The sequence below is a fragment of the Odocoileus virginianus genome, chromosome 18 (assembly GCF_023699985.2).
Source record: "Odocoileus virginianus isolate 20LAN1187 ecotype Illinois chromosome 18, Ovbor_1.2, whole genome shotgun sequence".
Taxonomy (NCBI): Eukaryota; Metazoa; Chordata; class Mammalia; order Artiodactyla; family Cervidae; genus Odocoileus; species Odocoileus virginianus.
The window spans coordinates 2,323,244-2,340,346 of NC_069691.1; the positions used below are offsets into that span (position 1 = coordinate 2,323,244).

The following is a 17,103-nucleotide window of genomic DNA, read 5'->3' on the forward strand; positions in this document are numbered from 1 at the left end:
GCTGTCCCTTCCTGGCTGCCGTTCTTCCATGCGTTTGAGCATTGGACTGCCCAAAGCATTTTGAAAATGTATCATGCAAAACTTCAGGTGAAATAAGGAACAATGCCAGCTAGTGCTCCAGACCTGTGCCTGCAGATTTCATTATATAGAAGACTGGGCTCTTACCTTCTATGACTTCCTGCAGGGGCTGAATCTGTGGACTGATGGCTTAGACTTATTTTTTGGCTTTGGTAAAAATTACTTCTAAGTATTGAACCAGGTCTCTGCTTACCTTATGCTTTTCCTTAAACAAGCCCTCCTGAGAGGTCTGGGTTCTGAGTTGGCCCACTTAGTCTCAGGAGGCAAATGCTGACCCTGAAACAGCCTTTCAGCAGGGATAGGGTCGGGGGTGGATCTGGAGCCTGAGCTTGGGAGCTGTTCCCTGCAAATCGACCTCGTACAGGGCTCTGGTCCCAGCGCTTCTGACAGACCCACAGGGGACGTGGCACAAGGAGGCCTGGGTCAGACCGTAGGAGGAATTCCTTGTGATGGGGACGTGACACCAGTGAGGCCATGTTGACCTAGGGTCTCCACGTATGGCCGTGCACTGCCCACGGGGACAGGTGGGGGCTGAAAGCAAGCCCATGCGCGGCACAGAGCCCTGAGCCCCAGCACAGGGGTATGGCTGCCTTTTTCTAATTTTTTGAGGTGTCCAATAGGCTCATTTGCCTGCAAGTTCCAGAATGAGAGAAGTGAGAAAGGAGCTGCTCGGGCAAGCGTAGCCATGGCATAGAGTAGGAGGTGGGGGACCCTGAATGCCAGACTGAGACGTCTGCACCTGATTGTGTGGGCAGCTAGGAGCCCGAGGGGATGTCAAAGGGGTGGGGCTAGACTGCATCCAAGGCCTTTGCTGCTCAAGATAGAGTGAGATCCAGTTGACATGCACAATTCTACGTGTGGGCTGTGTGTCCGGTATGGAAATGTTGTGGCCTCTGTCCTAAAGAGCTCACAGCCTGCGGGGGAGAGAGCCTTAGGCAGGTGTGCTGCGATGAGAAAGCCTGTGCTAGGATGTGCTCAGGGCCTTGAGGGGTGCCAGAACCATCGTGGAGAACAGAAAAAGAATCAAAACTCTGTTCATCCAAGTGAGCACTTGCTAATTGTTCAGGTACTGGGCAAAACCCTTCATGTGTGTTTTTATCTTACCCTCATTTTATCCTATCAAGTATCCTATCCCCTAGACAGCATATAGGATTATCTTTACCAATGAAGAGAGTGAGGCTCAGAAAGGTTAATTAACTTACTTGAGGTCACACAGCATGCAGGTAGCAGAATGAGGACTCAAACTCAGGTCACCCTGATTCTAGAGCCTGTATTAATAGTCAGTGTGTGATGTGGTACTTTGACTCTTCCTGACCAATTCAATCTGAACAGAACTACAACCAGAAAAAGAGGCTTATCTCTCCATAGGAATAAGCCCGAGAGTCCCAAATAACTCAGTCCTTGTACACCAGGAGAACAATGCTGGTCTGTTTCTGAAAGCCGGGTTACTTTATCTGTCAGGCTTTTAGTTGCAAACGAGACTCCACCCTCACTAGTTTAAGCAGAAAGTGAATTTATTATGGAATAGTGGGGGCTCCCCGAATCTCTGGGAAGATCAGAGAGATGGGGTGGGACTCCAGCCAGGAGCGTGCTCGGGCTGCTCCAGCGTAAACACCCTGCTGTTGGCGCCGACAGGCAGTCTGCTTTGTGTTGCTGCTTCGACCAGGTGTTTGGGAGCTTTGTCCTGTCACCACCCAGAGCGGGGCGCCTCTGCACCCACTCCCAGCAGGGGCTCACACCAGAAAATTCTGGAAACACAAGAAACGTGTGAACAGTGTTGGGCTGTTACCAACATGAGAAATGGCCCTTGTACTGCCCAAGTCTGTAGCCCGGGGAGTCTTAGTCAGGTCATCACCAAGCGGGGCCTCGGTTGCCTCAGGTGTAAAAGGAAGATAACGGCCACCAGCAGCATCATTCAAGCGCGAGCTGGTCATGATGCTCTCCCGAGACCCCGAATGCAGTGACCTCACTTTCCTGAAGACGAGGGAGACGCCAAGTTTGTTCTGCCATGCATGCATGCTCTCCGACTCTCTGCAGCCCATGGACTATAGCCTGCCAGGCTCTTTTGTCCATGGGATGCTCCCGGCAAGAATACTGGAGTGGGTTGCCATGTCCTGCTCTAGGGGATCGTCCCGACCCAGGGATCAAACCCGTGCCGCTTACAGCTCCTGCACTGGCTGGCAGCTTCTTTACCGCTAGGGCCACCTGGGAAACCCTGCCGTGTGTTGCTCTGCCCTAAGTGGTGAGTTCCAGGCTTGCTCCCCTCCACCAGCCTGCCCTTCCCCCAGGGTCTTCAGGGCTTCAGCTGGAGGAAACCCTCCGGGCTAGAGAAGTAGACCTGCCATTTCTGCTGCTTAGGGAGGGTGTCAGGGGTACTCTGCTCCAAGGCTTTTCTGCGCCACAGGGGGAGCTGTGGAAACAGGAAGACTCTCACACACCCTGCCCACACCTCAGCCGGTCTGGCGGAAGGGAGCCTTGTTCAGGGACACACCGCCAAAGTGAGGACAGGTGATGCCACCTATTGAGGCTCTCTTCTCGCTCCTTCCTGGGAGCTGCCCGCGGGCTCCCCGCGCCAGGCCCAGCCAGGAAGGCCAGGATCCGGCATCCCGTTGGGGCCCCAGGCAGGCGGGGTGGCGGGCTAGCGGCAGGAAGAAAGGCCGCTGTGGTCAATTAGGATTAGAACCGGAGCGCCTGTGGCCGCTGTAAGGGGATTAGAGAGAGAGTAGGAGCCCGGAATGACTGTGTCAAGAAGTAAATTGATGATAATGTGAATTAGAGACGAAAAATGACAGAAGAAAGGACAAGTTTATTCTAGACAGAGGTCTAATGGGCACCAGGAAGACAGAGCGCTTTGTGAGGTGATGTTTTCATTTCTCACGGTAAATGCAGGCGTTCTTTGATTTTGCCATGGGGCCCTCACACTGGGGCCGCTGGACGGCCTGGCCAAGAGATTAGGCTCTGAGAGGGGAGAGAGTCAGAGCCCAGGGTGAGAGCTGCTCCAGGGAAGCTCGGAGGGCCGAGCCAGGATGTCCTGTCCCTCATTTCTGTGGGCAGCCCCTGTGACTTCCCTGACTCTGTGCCAGGCCTGGGCTTGTGGGGCTGGCCTTTACCTCACACACACACACCCCCCTCTCACCTGGGCCCTGAAGGGAGGGTGCAAGGCTGGCATTGCAGATGCTCCGGGGGTGGCCGGCCCCATTGCACAGAAGAGAGAGCAGAGAAGGCTGACAGACACCTGAGGCAAGAGTCCAACCAGGGCGGTGGCAGGAGGCAGCAGAAAAACCCATCTCTGGGAATATTCCGGCCTGGCGCCGGTGCCCGTGCCTTCCAGCACTGACTGCTCCCCCACTGTCACTACTGCCTGAGCCATACTGCCCTCCTGGGGGCCAGGATGGAGAATTATGTCCACCAACTAGGGCTGGGTTTGGAGAGCTGGTAGCAAAGGTCAACCCTGTCCTCTTGATTCCATACTAGCAGGGTGACCGTGGGCAAACTCCTTATTCTCTCCGTGCCTCAGTTTCCTTGTCTGCTAAATGGGGGCAATACTAGTGCCTACCTGATAGAACTGTTGTGGAGATTACAAGAGTTAAAGGATATACAGGGCTTAGAAAAGTGCCAATTTCCAAAGCACCTTCACATCTTTACCTCGTGGGTGCCCTCATACAGCACCCCCTGTGACCTCCTTTTACAAAGGAGAAAACTGAGGCTCAAGAAGTGAAGCCACTTGTCCAGGGTCACTCAACCAGGAATGATAGAGCCTGAATGGCAATCTCCAGGCCTTAGTGCCCAGTCATGGAATCTGGGAGAGTTGCCAGGACTGGTTTAGATTTGGGTGAGATTTCAGAATGAGCCACCTCCCCTGGGGAATTAAGAAGCTTACTGTTCCTACCCCATCAGACACATGGTCTGCAGTGGCTGGCAGGACCCCAGCTGCTAGCCACTTGGATAAACACAGCTCTCCAACATGACTGTATAGGCGGTGAACTGCATCATGGCCCAAAGAGTCCTGATCCAGGACTGACATCCAGAATTCCAGGCCAGGCTCTGTGGCTTTGAGCACATGACTTTGGTTTGTTGAGCCTCAGTTCCACCACCCCCACCCTCACCCATAAAAGGAGGGGATGGCCCAGTGTCTCTAACTTCCATGGCTCTGAGAATCTGCTTGTCCCCCTGAGAATCCTCAGATGCTTTCGTCCCTGGGGAGAAGTTTGAGCACAGAGCAGGGCTCCTGGAGGCCTCATCCAAAGCATGTCATCAAAGATAGCAGCCCAGAGACAGTGGGAAGAACCCAGCATCGAAACAGGAGGCCCCACGCTGGCTCTGTCCGGAGGTCACAGGAAGCAGGGCCATACCCTTCCCTCCTCCCATGTATTCACATACACAAACCTCCACATCCCCCAAGCTCAACCCAACCTGCTTCCTCTAGGAAGAGCCTGACTCTGCCAGGATAATCTCGCATTCCCAGAGCTCTGTTCTCAGAGCTCTGATCCCCTCTTGATTCTGAGCATTGGCCTGCGTTTGTTCATTATTGCCCAGCACCGCAGCCAGTGGGGTCGGAAAAATAAACGAATGAATGGGCAGAGTCTTTACTATTGCTGGTTCACTCAGCGCTATTGCTCATTTTCTCAGCCAACCCAGATGAGCACGCAGCACGTGCTGGGCCCCAGGCTGGGGGCTGAGAGTGAACACGGAGCACAGCAGATCCCAGCCCCTTTGTGGGACTCTCCATCCAGGGGAAGGGGGGAGACGGAGAGAAGGAAGTGATCAGAGGATGTGGTCCAGCCTGCAGCAGGGCGTAGGCTCAGGAAAGGGGGTGTCCCAGAGGAGGAGACAGGGACTCGGGGACTTGAAGGAGGCAGCGCTATGCAGCAGACAGGGAAGCGGGTGTGAGGTGCAGCCAGGCTGTTCCAGGCAGCAGGCAGAGCATGGCAAAGGCGCAGAGGCACGGGAGTATGATGAAATGGGCTAACGCCACCTGCCCCGTGGGTTAAGTGAGACAACATGTGTAAAGGACGTGGCAGGGTGGGAGGCAAGTGCTCCCCCCGCGGTAGCGGTCACCAGCACTCTGGTGTGTTTGAGAGGGTTGTGGAATTGGATTCTGCAGGAGCGGGGTGCCTGAGTGTGAGCAGGAGGGTGGTGGTGTGGAGGGAAGTTCAGAGGTTGGCAGGGCTAGGTCACCAAGCTTCCACGGGCCAAACTAAGAAGTGATGACTTTTCATGTTCCTGGCCAGAAATCTTTTCCCATAAAGCACGCTTTCCCTGTAAAGGACCTGCGAGTGAATATGTCAGCCTCCGCAGGCCATGTGGGCTCTGATGTAACACTCAGCTCCGCGGCAGCAGCCTGAGAGCACCACAGACAACGCAGAAACAGCAGGCCAAGGCCGGGTCCCAGTAAAGCATGAATTACCGAGTCGGGGGTGGGGATCGGCCCCAGGCTGCCCGCCCCAGCTCTAGCTGGCGAGGAGGCCCTGAAACCTATAGGCAGGCAGTGGCCTGAGGAGGGACCAAGATGTTGGTGAGAGAGGACAGTGGTCTGGACTGGGAGAGTGAGAGGAAGGGACAGAGGTAGCGGACGCGGGTGGAAAGGGACCCGGGTACAGAGCTCGGGGTGCGAGGTCCCCCTCCAACTCTGCGGCCTCTCCTGTCTCTTCCAGGCTCCCCGTACTATTACAGCGCTGCTGCCGCCAGAGGAGCCGCGCCGCCCACAGCTGCCACTGCCTACGACCGCCACTGACCCCCAGAGCCAGGCAGGCGCCAAGCATCTTTGACACATATCACTGAAGGCCATAGCCTCCCAGCCCCCTCCAGACACAGCCAGAGGGGCCCAGTGAGACCATCCCCCCCAGCAACCCCCCACTCGCCAGAAACCCCCTCCCGCATTTCTTGCCAGGGACTCCAGGGTCTATGATAGAGCTATTGGACTTCTAGACACCTGTCCATTTCTAAGGTCAACTTACGAGCTTCTCCCGGTGGTGACTGCAAACCGACAGACTGTTCTGCAGACAACCACAGCCCCAGCGCAGCCTGACAGCACCCCCCCACACCCCCACACCCGAGCTGTCTGACCATCCACCCCTCTTCCTGCCCCAGGCCTGGAAGGGGAAGTTTGCTTTCGTTGCTTCAACAGCACCCATGTAAATACCTTCTTGCTTTTTTTGTGGGCCTGAGGGTCCAGCTGAGCAGACTGCCCACCCATTTTGCATCCAGCATTCTGGAAGTGTCACAGGAGGACTTGGACCTGTGCACAGAGCCACCGTTCTGCCCTGGGTACCCCCAAAGGTGGGTTTGGAGGTGCCCTTAAGACTAAGGATGCCCACCTCCCGACCCCAGTCTCCACTCATGCTACTTCTTTAATATCTGGACTAAGAGTCTCATTGGGTTGGTTTTGCTCTAAGCACCCCCCTCCCCCCAAGACCCCTTCCTGGCTTCCTGCCCCCATTTCCCTGGGCCCAATGCAGTGCAAGCAGCTCTTTTCTGTATCAAAGGACTCACAAGAGAACTGTCTAGGAGATTCCTCAGCTACTGTTCTAAAGTGAGATGGCATCCAAGACACCAATTGCATTGTGGACTTGGAACGTTAGGGCCGGACGAGACCCAGAAGATGATGGTCCAAGGCGAAGCATGAGGCTCTCCAGACCCCCTGCCCCTGGACCACTGAACTGAACTGGGATGTGTTTACTAAGGTGCGCCCAGGCTCAAATCACATTGGACACCCACCACGGACACTTCTCCCACCTTCCAAGATGCCAGAGAGTGGATTCAGGGCAAGCCTGTCCCTGCCACGTAGACAGTGATTAACAGAAAGGACTTTGTCTGGACCAAGGACCACAAACATCGTCAGCAGTCAGCCAGAACTTCCTGAGCAGCCCCTCTCCATCTCATTGAGCCTACTATGCAGCTGGGAACCAAGGTGCTCGGGTAGGGGCGGATGCCTTCTTTGCATCGTGGGTACCTACCTGCTGATACAAGGGGCTGTGATGGTCAGGCCATGGCCAAGGGCCTTGGTAGCCTGGAGTGGGAGTTGGGAGAACTCACTGTGGGCTGGAGTGGTCAGAAAAAGCGACCTGGGAGGATCTGGGGAGCAGAGGAAAGCTTCCTGGAACGGGACAGGCAGTGAGGAACTAGTGTGTGAACTGGGAGTGGTTTTGAAATGGAGGTACCAGGGGCCACCATCTCTTTGCCTTGGGCCTCTATTCCTTGCATACTATCTCTTGCCCACTCAGAACAGCCGGGGAGAGGCGTCATCCAAATCTGGACTGAATGATGGCCGTGACAGTGGACCTGGCCATCCCCTGTGACAATGTGCCCGATGTCTGCATGTCACCAGGCTGGCAAGGAGCTGGGGTGGAGAGCGCCATGCTTGATGTCATCAGGCCCAAGAGGTCTTGTCTGGCTGTACCTTAGCCTGCCGTGCTGTGGGTCCTCAGGCAAGACCTTTCACCTCTCTGAGCCTCGGCTGCCTTGGCCCAGTAGGGCTCCCCTGCAGGACGACCCGACAGCTCTCTCTCCCTCCCTTACTTCCTCTGCCCGTTTGCCGGGGCTATGACAGGGGCATCTGGGGCAGGCCCTCCACTTCTGAGCAGGAAGACGGGGGCACCTGAGTCCTGCTAATATTTGGACCAAGTTTTTAAAAAAAGAACACCTAGAGGGGTGAAAATCAGCTTTGAGGAAGGCGTAAGTCAGCTCTCCTCAGGGGAAACTGAAGCCTCGCTCGGGGAGACCTAGGACCAGGCAGGGAGACAGAGCAGACCTTCTCTGACCACCACCACATGTCCCCCCGCCACCACAATACCCCTATAAGGTGGGAGAATAGAAGGGGAAACCGAGGCTCGGCAAGATGGAGTCCCCAGGCAGCCACTGGTGGAGATGGGGCTTGGGCTCAGCCCCCTGACTCTTGCTTGTAGTGATCCTCCTTCCCTGGGGCGGGAAGTTGATGGTGAGGGCGCAGGAGACGGTTCTGGGCCACCTCCTCAGACAATGTATCCTGGGGCTGTTAGAACCTCCAAGAAAGCCCAGTCCCCAGGGCAGAGGTGGCCCCAGTGGGCTCACCGCGGGCACACCCCCCATCCTGAAACCTGCTGTGCAAAGAAAGGAGGCAGCTTGGGCCAGTGCCCACCTCCAGGAGCCCAGATGAACCGGCTCGCACCTCCATCTGCCAGGCAGGACAGGAGCAGGTATGTCAGCGGGACCCTCCCACCTTCCCTCCCTGCCAGAGAAAGTGGTGGAGTCTGGGGTCTGCAGCACAGGCCTCTTGGCCTCTGACACCCACACCTTGGATCCTGACGCTCCTGTGGTCTCAGGCTGTTGGGAGGAGGTCACGTTTCCCTGAACTGGCTACCTAAGCGCACACTATCCTTTCTCACCAAAGCCCACCTGGCCCCAAGTGTACCCCTCTCCCCATCCTGCTCCTCCCCCTGACCTGTGATGAGCCCCCTCCATGCCTTTCCCGCCTCGCGCCTCTGGAGTCCTCAGATTGCATCTGTGTTGATTAGACAAGCACTTGGCTCCTGGGCTGCCAGGCAGAAGCACAGGCGTACGTGCAGGCACATGCATGTCCCACACGTGGACCTGATCTCACCCACGGAGCTCCCATGCTGCCTGCAGAGCTGCCGAGGAGCTTTTGGAGTGGAAGGTTCCGGAGGACACAAGCCGTTGAGTAGGTGCCAGAGAATTCTGAATGGAAAACACAAGGCCAGGGCTTTCACCAGCATCGTGGCAGGAGGCCGGGGGCGTTGCTCCGTGGGCCTTCGGCGCTGTGTTCCAGCCCTTTTTGAAAAGGACATTGTAGATTTTACAAAAAATTTTCATATCATCACTCTATCTGCAACCTAGAAAAATCTGATGACATATCAAATCCACATCCCTTTCCCAAGGCGCCTTAGTTAGGGTTCGCCCTTTCATAACTGATGTTTGTATGGTGCTTTGCAATCCTTGACCATCCCTTGGGGCAAAGATCACAATTTTATAGATGGGAAAAGTGAGAGGCTTACATGGCAAGACAGAGGTGAAGAGAATGCTCAGATTTCCCAGCTTCATTCTCTCTTCAGATTCATGCTCCTGTCATGGGAATGTTTGGCTTAGAAATACCCTTCAGTCTCCTAGAAACCCCAAGACCTGCAGTGAGGAAAGAAAAAACAGTGACTCGGAGGCTGGCTTGGTGGAGGGTGTTGGTGACTTTGCTGGTCCAACTTGATTCCCATTAACACTGAAAAAATGCAAGGTCTTTGCCAGATCCACGCCAACACTTCTGAGGTTTCATCCCTATGCCTTCCCTGCTGTGCCTGAGACTCAGCGGGCATGGGAACTCACCCAAGGCCTGGCAGGGCCCTGCACGTGGGCCTGGCTCTGACTTTCAGGGCCCCGGGCGCCAGTGTCAGGAGAGATGTCCCCACACTCCTCTTTTCTTCATCCTTCTTATGGAACAGACTCCAAACCTGGCTGTGACAATATGCAGTAGTCCCCAGATTTGGACCATTAGGGGTGCCTGCAGCCTTGGGAAGCAACTGTCACCATCTCAAGGGCCCTGGAGCAGCTGCTTCCTGGGCCGGGCAGGTGGGGTGACCATGTCCCTTCTCCAGGGCAGAGGCATCCTAGCTGGTGGGTGCTTGCCTGACCCAATGGCATTCAAGTGTGAGAACTTTAAAATGCTCTGTCTGGGTGAAGTTTGACCCATGGGTCACCAGCTTGTGACCCCCCAGTCTTTAATCAGTGCCTCCCTTCTTCTTCACCTCCTTGTCCTTCATTGCAGATGAAGGACATCGAGGGAGACGGAGCTCAGAGAGGCGGTTCAGCAAGTCAGCAGCAGGAACAGGCCCCCGCAGGACCTACCCTGTCCTTCCCACACTCCCGGCTCTCGAAGGCTGTGTGGGCTTTGCAGGCGGGAGGGGTAGACCACGGGATGTGGTCGGGACAGGGGACTGTTGGCTTTGAGGGGAGGTCAGTGCTGCCAGGGTCTTTCACAGGTCCAGGGAAGCACCCCAGATGTGGCCACAGGGGAGCTGAGGATGAAATCTCTTTACGAGAAGTCACATCCCTGAGCTAATGCCCTGCCGTGGCAGCCTCTGGCTCCAGCCACCCTCTTCTGGGTGATACTCCAGTTAGAATTTAGCTCCAAGCCGTGAAGAGCAAACGTTGAAAACAAACCAAGCACTCCTGACAAATACCTGGAAACGAGCTAGGTCTGAGACACAGCTGCCACAGGGGTAAAGAAGAATCCAGGCCCCTGGACTGGCCAGGGCCAGGCTAGCGTGGGTGGATCCACAGCCCTGCAGGAGAGACCAGCTCCCTGACGTTCCTGCTAAGAGGCGGCCCTGCGGCCTTGGCCTCACCAGCCCAGGAGCCCACCACTGATGGTTTCCAGGCACGCACACTGGTACTGCTAGAGAATGCATTCCTTTAGTTCTTTGGGCCTCGGAGAGGTCCAAGGCAAGCGCATTTCGTAAAAGGTAACAAAATACATTACTGAAAAGTTGGACAGTCAGGCCATGACTCCTAGCCTGCATTCTGCCCCACCTCCTGGCAGCCCCTTCGGCCCCTTGTCCCTTGTTGTCCCCGAAACTCAGGATTCCCTCTTGCATATTCATGGTGGGGCTGCGGTGTTGATCAGCCTTCCCCACTGTCAGCAAGGCTGCGCCTCCAAAGTGGCGGCCAGGTCCCAGGGGGCCGACCGGGAGCAAGTCCCCTGCCAGCCCGCTCTCCTGACGAGGGGGCTGCAGCCTCTCTGACAGGGCGCTTCTTGCCGGGAGCAGGCAGGCACCAGCTGATCTTTCATTCGCTGTAATTTCTCAACACGGGGTCCCATTCCTGGACTCCACACCCCCCAATCAAAGGGGACCTCGGGGTGACATCCCTACCATTCTAGAGTTTCAATCCACATGTTCCCAGGGGTTCTGTTAGCTCACCCCCAAGGGTAAACAGAACTACCATTCAGTAAGTCTGTTCTTCCCACATCCTAAGACTCCTGGCCACATGAGGAGAAAATGCAGCTGCTTATCCATTTATTGAGGGAATCTTGATGAATTCTAAAAGGGAGTTGGTCTCAGGTGGTATATTTGGCCTCTGGGCCAGAGGGAAAGGGCAGGAATTCTGCCCCTCAGCTTTGGCAATGCTGAGCATGGCAGGGAGGGACTCCTTGGGAGTTGGGGGCCCTCCTCCCAGACTCAGGACTGGCTGGAGGAGGCCCTGCAGCCTCACTCGTCCCAGCCTGGGCCCACCCACTGCAGCCCCAGGGCTGCTCTTATCCCCACGGTCGCCACCCTCGTGGCCACATCCCCCATCTTCTCCAAAAGCACCGTAAAGAACAAGTGATTTTGGATGATGGATTGTTGATTTACAAACAGTGCATTTCCCTTGGAGTGGAACAGAAAGGAAACCATTTAATGGCTCCCTTATTTTCAAGCATGAATACATTTTAATGAAACTATTTTATTGTATTTGAGGAAATGGAGAGTTGAACATTCCAACCAATCAATAGCCAATTAATTGCTATAAAGCTAAAAGAAAATAAATAAGTCCTGAGTCTATTTTCAACACCCTGCAAAGCTCAGAGCCTCCAAATCTGGCCTTCCCCTTCATACGTGCCCATGTGAGTGTACACACACTCTCACCCCGACACCTCAGATGTACTTGAAACTCAGAGGAAGCACTGAGTCTTCTCATGCCAGTTCCTGCCTGCTCTTCTTGCCTTTGGTCAGAGGAGGCGAGCAAACCTGGCAGTAGCCTGTCCTGAGGCTCAGGAAGAGGCAGACCCGTGCCCTGGATCCAAGCTGCCAGCACAGTGTGGGGATGGGGACAGTGAGACACCATTTCTTGCGCCCAGCCTTTGAGCCTCCAAGTTTGGGCCGAGGGTGGAAATCTGACTCGGGTTTTGCCCTGACTCTTGCTGGAAGATGCTGCCCTGGTTTTTCAGTCTCTAGTGGCCTTGGACATTGAGTATTTGTAGAAATGCAGATTACATTGCAAATGGAACTCATTGTCAGGCAGACACATGGATTTTTGCTTTTCATTCTTTGAGACAGTTGACTGTCTTAGGGACTGACCTTCCAGCATCAAAAAAAAATACATATCTACTGTTACCGCCAAAGTTTGTGATGCCTGCATAGATGCTTACTTGTTAAAAAAAAAAAAAAGTACAAAAAAAGAACAAAAAAACCACAAAAAACAAACAAAAAATACCACAATTGAATTGCCTTTGAAAGTGGGAGATGATGTCTCCAACAGATTGAAAAGAAAATGCTTCTTAAAAATGTGTATGTTTTGTATTCTTTTTTTCTAGTAGAAAATAATTGACTTGAAATATTGGTGTTTTTTTTTCCTTAGTGATGTGTGTTGCTTTTGTGTGTAATAATATTTGAATGTAATTAACAGCAGTGCCAATTTGCCAAAGATGTCAGACATATTTTTCTTTTGTTGGGAGGAGGGCAGGGGCTGGGGGTGGGACTGGGGAAAAAAGAGGGGTGGGATTTTGGTTTCATTTTTTCAATTTTTTTCTCACTGAACCTGGAATTTGTGGTTATATTCTAAGTTAAATGATTGACCGCAACACCTTTATTTTAGATTAGTTGGACAAACTTGCAATAAGATTGGCGTAGTTTCAATATCTGTGTGTCTTTTCATGAGTGACTGTTCCTAGTGAAGAATTGATTTTATGTAACCTTTATGTGAGATAATTATTTGTAAATATTTGCCATAATTTTATTGGTTCCTAAAATAAAAGTAATTTTTTAAGTTCAGAAAAAACATTTGATTGCATTCATTTTTACAACTTCATAGATGGTCTTTGATAGCTTTGACAAAGCCCATCAGAGTTGTGGGGAGTTTTATTGGCTCTCCTGATAAAATCGGGGTCAAAACAAATCTGTGCAGCTTGAATGATGTGCTGGTGCTTTGGACTGGGTCCTGGGCAGGGGTGGGAGAGGCAGAGTCCTCACCCTTGAGAGGTTCCAGGCAAACTGCCAGCCCCTGGGCCAGTGGAGAGTGAGAGTTAAACCCCTGGATTTGACTTGTGATGGGGATCATTGGCTGAGTTCTGTAACCTCAATTTCCTTAGCTCCAAAATGGCCCGTAACACCCGCCTCATTCATTCATTCGGCGGAGTGGTTGAGCATCTCTTCTGTCCCTAGCACTGGCAAACTTGGCAAACAAGGACCCTGCTAATGTGAAGCTTATTATCTAGGGGTTCTTGTGAAAGTGAACATGCATGTATGCTCAGTAATGGTGTATGCGTGCACACATGCTCTTAACCTTGAACCAGGCTGGATTTTTAAGTTGCCTAGAACCTAAGCAGTCTGGGCACGCTCCACACCCCTCTAACGTGCAACAGAGTTCAGAAGCCGCACATGCCAGGAGGCTTTGTCTTTGGGCTCAAAAGCCACAGGCCATATCTGGCCAGAGCTCAGGGCCTAAGAATCCACAGTCCTTCCGTGGGGAAGGGGCCGTGTCTCTAGGCCTTCAGAGTTGAGCGCTCTGGCTGCACGGGAGCCTGGGGTGGCTTTCCATCAGGGGGCAGGGCAGTGTCAGTCTGCAAGGGCGGGCAGGGACCGCTGCGCCTCTTGGCACAGTGTGCGCGACACGGTAATTGCCAGAGATGGAGTGGGCGAGTGACCGCGTGGGGGCCATGGGCTGCGACTCATTCATATTTAATAAAGCTGGCTGAGCGGCCTCCATTCATTTTGGCAATGGATGGTGACAAAGGTGATTCCTGAGGGAGAGAGAGATGCTACATGGAGAACTGGCCCAGCTCCTTTCTCCCCAACACTCAGGACTTAGAGGCACAAACTTCAAAGGAAAGCAGCAGTATTTGGGGACTGAAGGTTGGGTTCCAAACCCAAGGGAACCAGTGAGGCAGAGCCATGCTTCTGCCCCTGAGGCTGCAGCCCTTGTCCCCGGCTCTCTGGGGACAGAGCCGTCATGCCTGCCTCCCTCATGGGGCACCGGTGTCTGCAGTAACCAGCGCATGTGGAGCCCCCATACAATGCAGAATGGTGGGCTTGGGCCAGACCTCCTGTAGAGTGAAAGTGAAAGTGTTAGTCGCTCAGTCGTGTCCAACTTTTTGTGATCCCATGGACTGTAGCCTGCCAGGCTCTTCTGTCCATGGAATTCTCCCCGTGAGAATACTGGAGTGGGTAGCCATTTCCTTCTCCAGGGGATCTTCCCAATCCAGGGATTGAATCCAGGTCTCCTGTGTTGCAGGCAGACTCTTTACCATCTGAGCTATAGGGAAGCCCTACCAGCTTCCAGTAAGGAGGGTGGAAATGCCACCCTGAACACACTCAGGCCCGTTCTGGTCCAGCAGCTCCTCTGCCCTCAGCAACCATCACAAAGAGGGGCGGAGCAGATGCCGGAGGACTGCCATGTGAGGCTCAAGCCTTATGCCCATTTGTTCTTTTTTATTGTTGTTGTTCTTCAAACCTCCACTGGAGCCAAGCCCCGTGCTGGATGCTGGGGACAGAGGTGATCCATCAAGGGACAGAGTTACACCAGAGCCATGAAAAAGACAGAGGGATAACGGGACCTAAGCCCAGCCTGAGTCTCAGCTGCAGTTCTTAAGGGTCAGTTTGGTGATGTGAGCTGTCTCTTAACTTCTAGAAGCCACAGTTTTTCATCTGTATAATGGGTATTATACATGATAATGTTTACTTGGAAGATGTTATGAGGAACAGGTTATGCATTGTGTAAGATTTTTTTTCTGAATGATGGATGTGAGTTTGTCAAGATACTGCCTCTGCCATAAAGAAATCAAAACTTTACCATGCAAAGATCAAACTCTAGCTAGAAGTTTCTCTGAGCCAGGCTTAGTATTAGATGCAGGAGGATGGTTGCTGCAGACTGAATGTTTGTTCCCCCTGCTCCCCAAATTCATATATTGAATCTTACTCCCCTAAGAGACTGAATGTTTGTTCCCCCTGCCCCCCAAATTCATATATTGAAACCTACTCCCCTATGTGATGGTGTATGGAGGTAGGACTTTGGGGAGGTGCTTAGGTCATGGGAGTGGAGCTCTCGTGAATGGGATTAGTGCCCTAATAAAAAAGACCCCCTTCTACTATATGAGGGCACAGAAATAGGCACTCACTTAACACTGAATCTGCTAAGACCTTGATTTTGAATTTCTCAGCCTCCAGAACTGGGAAATAAATGTTTGTGATTTAAGCCGCCCGGTCTGTGGCTTTCTGTTGTTATTGTTGTTACAATAGCCCAAACAGCCCAAGAGAAGGGGGAAGTGCAAAAATGAATCAACGGGGAGCCTGCCATCTGGGGCAGGTGATGTGCACATTTTAATTCCAGGCAGCGTAACCAATGTCACCTATGGGTGGGGCAGACAGAACATTTATTTAGGCTCAGAGCGGGGATTCCATTCATTTGGGGGAAGAGTGATCAGGAAAGGCTTCCTGGAAGAGATGATTTTTTGAGCTGAGCTGTGATGGGTAGGCAGGATCCCAATAAGAAATTTTAGAGACGGGAGGAAAGAAAGGCATCCCAGGCAGTGGGAACAGTGAACAAAGCTCCAGAGGTAAGAATATGGAATGTGACTTTATAAGTTTATAAAGACAGAAAAGTCTCAAAGGAAAAAACAGAAATATTTGACTGCTTCTCAGACTTCCTGGTGGTCCAGTGATAAAGAATCTGCCTGGACACAGATTTGCTCCCTGCTCCAGGAAGACTCCACATGTTGCAGAGCAACTAAGCCCAAGTGCCCTAAGTACTGTGCCTGAGCACCCTAGAGCCCATGCTCCCCAACAAGAGAAGCTGCTTCAGGGAGGAGCCCAAGCACCGCAATGAGAGAAGGTCCACTCCAAGCAATGAAGACCCAGTGCAGCCAAAATAAAATTAATAAATCTAAAACGTTTGAGTGTTTCTCTTTTTTTACCTTTATATGTACAGTTTTTTTTTCCACAGGAAAGACAAATAACTTGGGGGGGGGGAAACCTACAAGATGTGAATAGGAGCAATGCCCTTAATATATGAAAATACTGTATGCAATCACATGAAAAATACTATCTCAAAGAGAAATAGGTAAAGGACATGCATGAAAGTGTAAGTGAAAGCGAAGTCGCTCAGTCGTGTCCAACTCTTTGCGACCCCATGGACTGTAGCCTACCACGCTCCTCTATCCATGGAATTTTCCAGGCAAGAGTACTGGAGTGAGCCGCCATTTCCTTCTCCAGGGGATCTTCCCAACCCAGGAATCGAACCCAGGTCTCCTGCATTATAGACAAATGCTTTACCGCCTGAGCCAAAAAGGACATGCAGAGATCATTCATAAATGAAGAAATACTAAATATTAGTCAATGTCCAATTCAAGATCAGAAACATGGTTCAACTTCACAAAGGTCTTTTTTAAATACCCGATTTGGGCAAGGGTGCGAGGAAATGGACATGCCTCCAGGCTGCCACTGCGCTGTCCAACAGGACCAGGCCACAGCTGCCTGCTGATGGCTAGGCCTGGGTGCTGGCCCCGGGGACACCCAGAGGAGCAGGGACTCTAAAGAGCACAGCGGTAGTCTTGTGCTTGGGCCTGCCCACTCCCATTTCCTGACATTTATAAAGCCCAGGTCAAGTGGCATTCATGGTGTTTCAAACCCAACAGTGTCATCTGGAAGGGCATGGGCAGCAGAGGTTCCCACATTATCCACAAACATGTGTAAACATCGCGACGGCTAGTAATGTAACCAAGAAAATCACTTCCCGTTGTTTCCCCTTCAGTGATATTTTCTGCTTGGCTGAGTTTGCTTAGCACACTGGAAAGGCCAACTCATCAGTTCTTGTTGTTAATCAAGAGCAGTAATTGTCCGAGTTCAAAGCCTCCTGACTTAGACTCTGCTGAATAGGATAACAAGTTCCAAAAATGCTAAGTAGTAGTTTCTATAAATGGGTCTTTTTAATAGGGAAGGCCCCTGAAGAGGGTTTGGAAAGAAAATCTTCCTGGGAAGTGGAATTAAAACACTGTGCATACTTTATGGAGCATGGCAGGTAAACTTCTGAAACTCCTAGAAGTTGTTAAAGCATGGACAATGGGATGCAAAC

At 52.6% G+C, this 17,103-nt stretch overlaps 1 protein-coding gene across 7 annotated transcripts in view; it reads left to right on the forward strand.

The window, feature by feature from the left end:
• Nucleotides 1-12,818, forward strand: part of PAX5 (paired box 5) — a 183,229-nt gene extending 170,411 nt beyond the window's left edge. For all 7 annotated transcript variants that reach the window (XM_070480253.1, XM_070480249.1, XM_070480254.1 and 4 more), the window contains one exon: nt 5,733-12,818. In XM_070480253.1, coding sequence (XP_070336354.1) covers nt 5,733-5,812 — 80 coding nt within the window. In that variant the 3' untranslated portion in view covers nt 5,813-12,818. The remainder of the gene's footprint in view (nt 1-5,732) is intronic.
• The last annotated feature ends 4,285 nt before the right edge of the window (nt 12,819-17,103 follow it).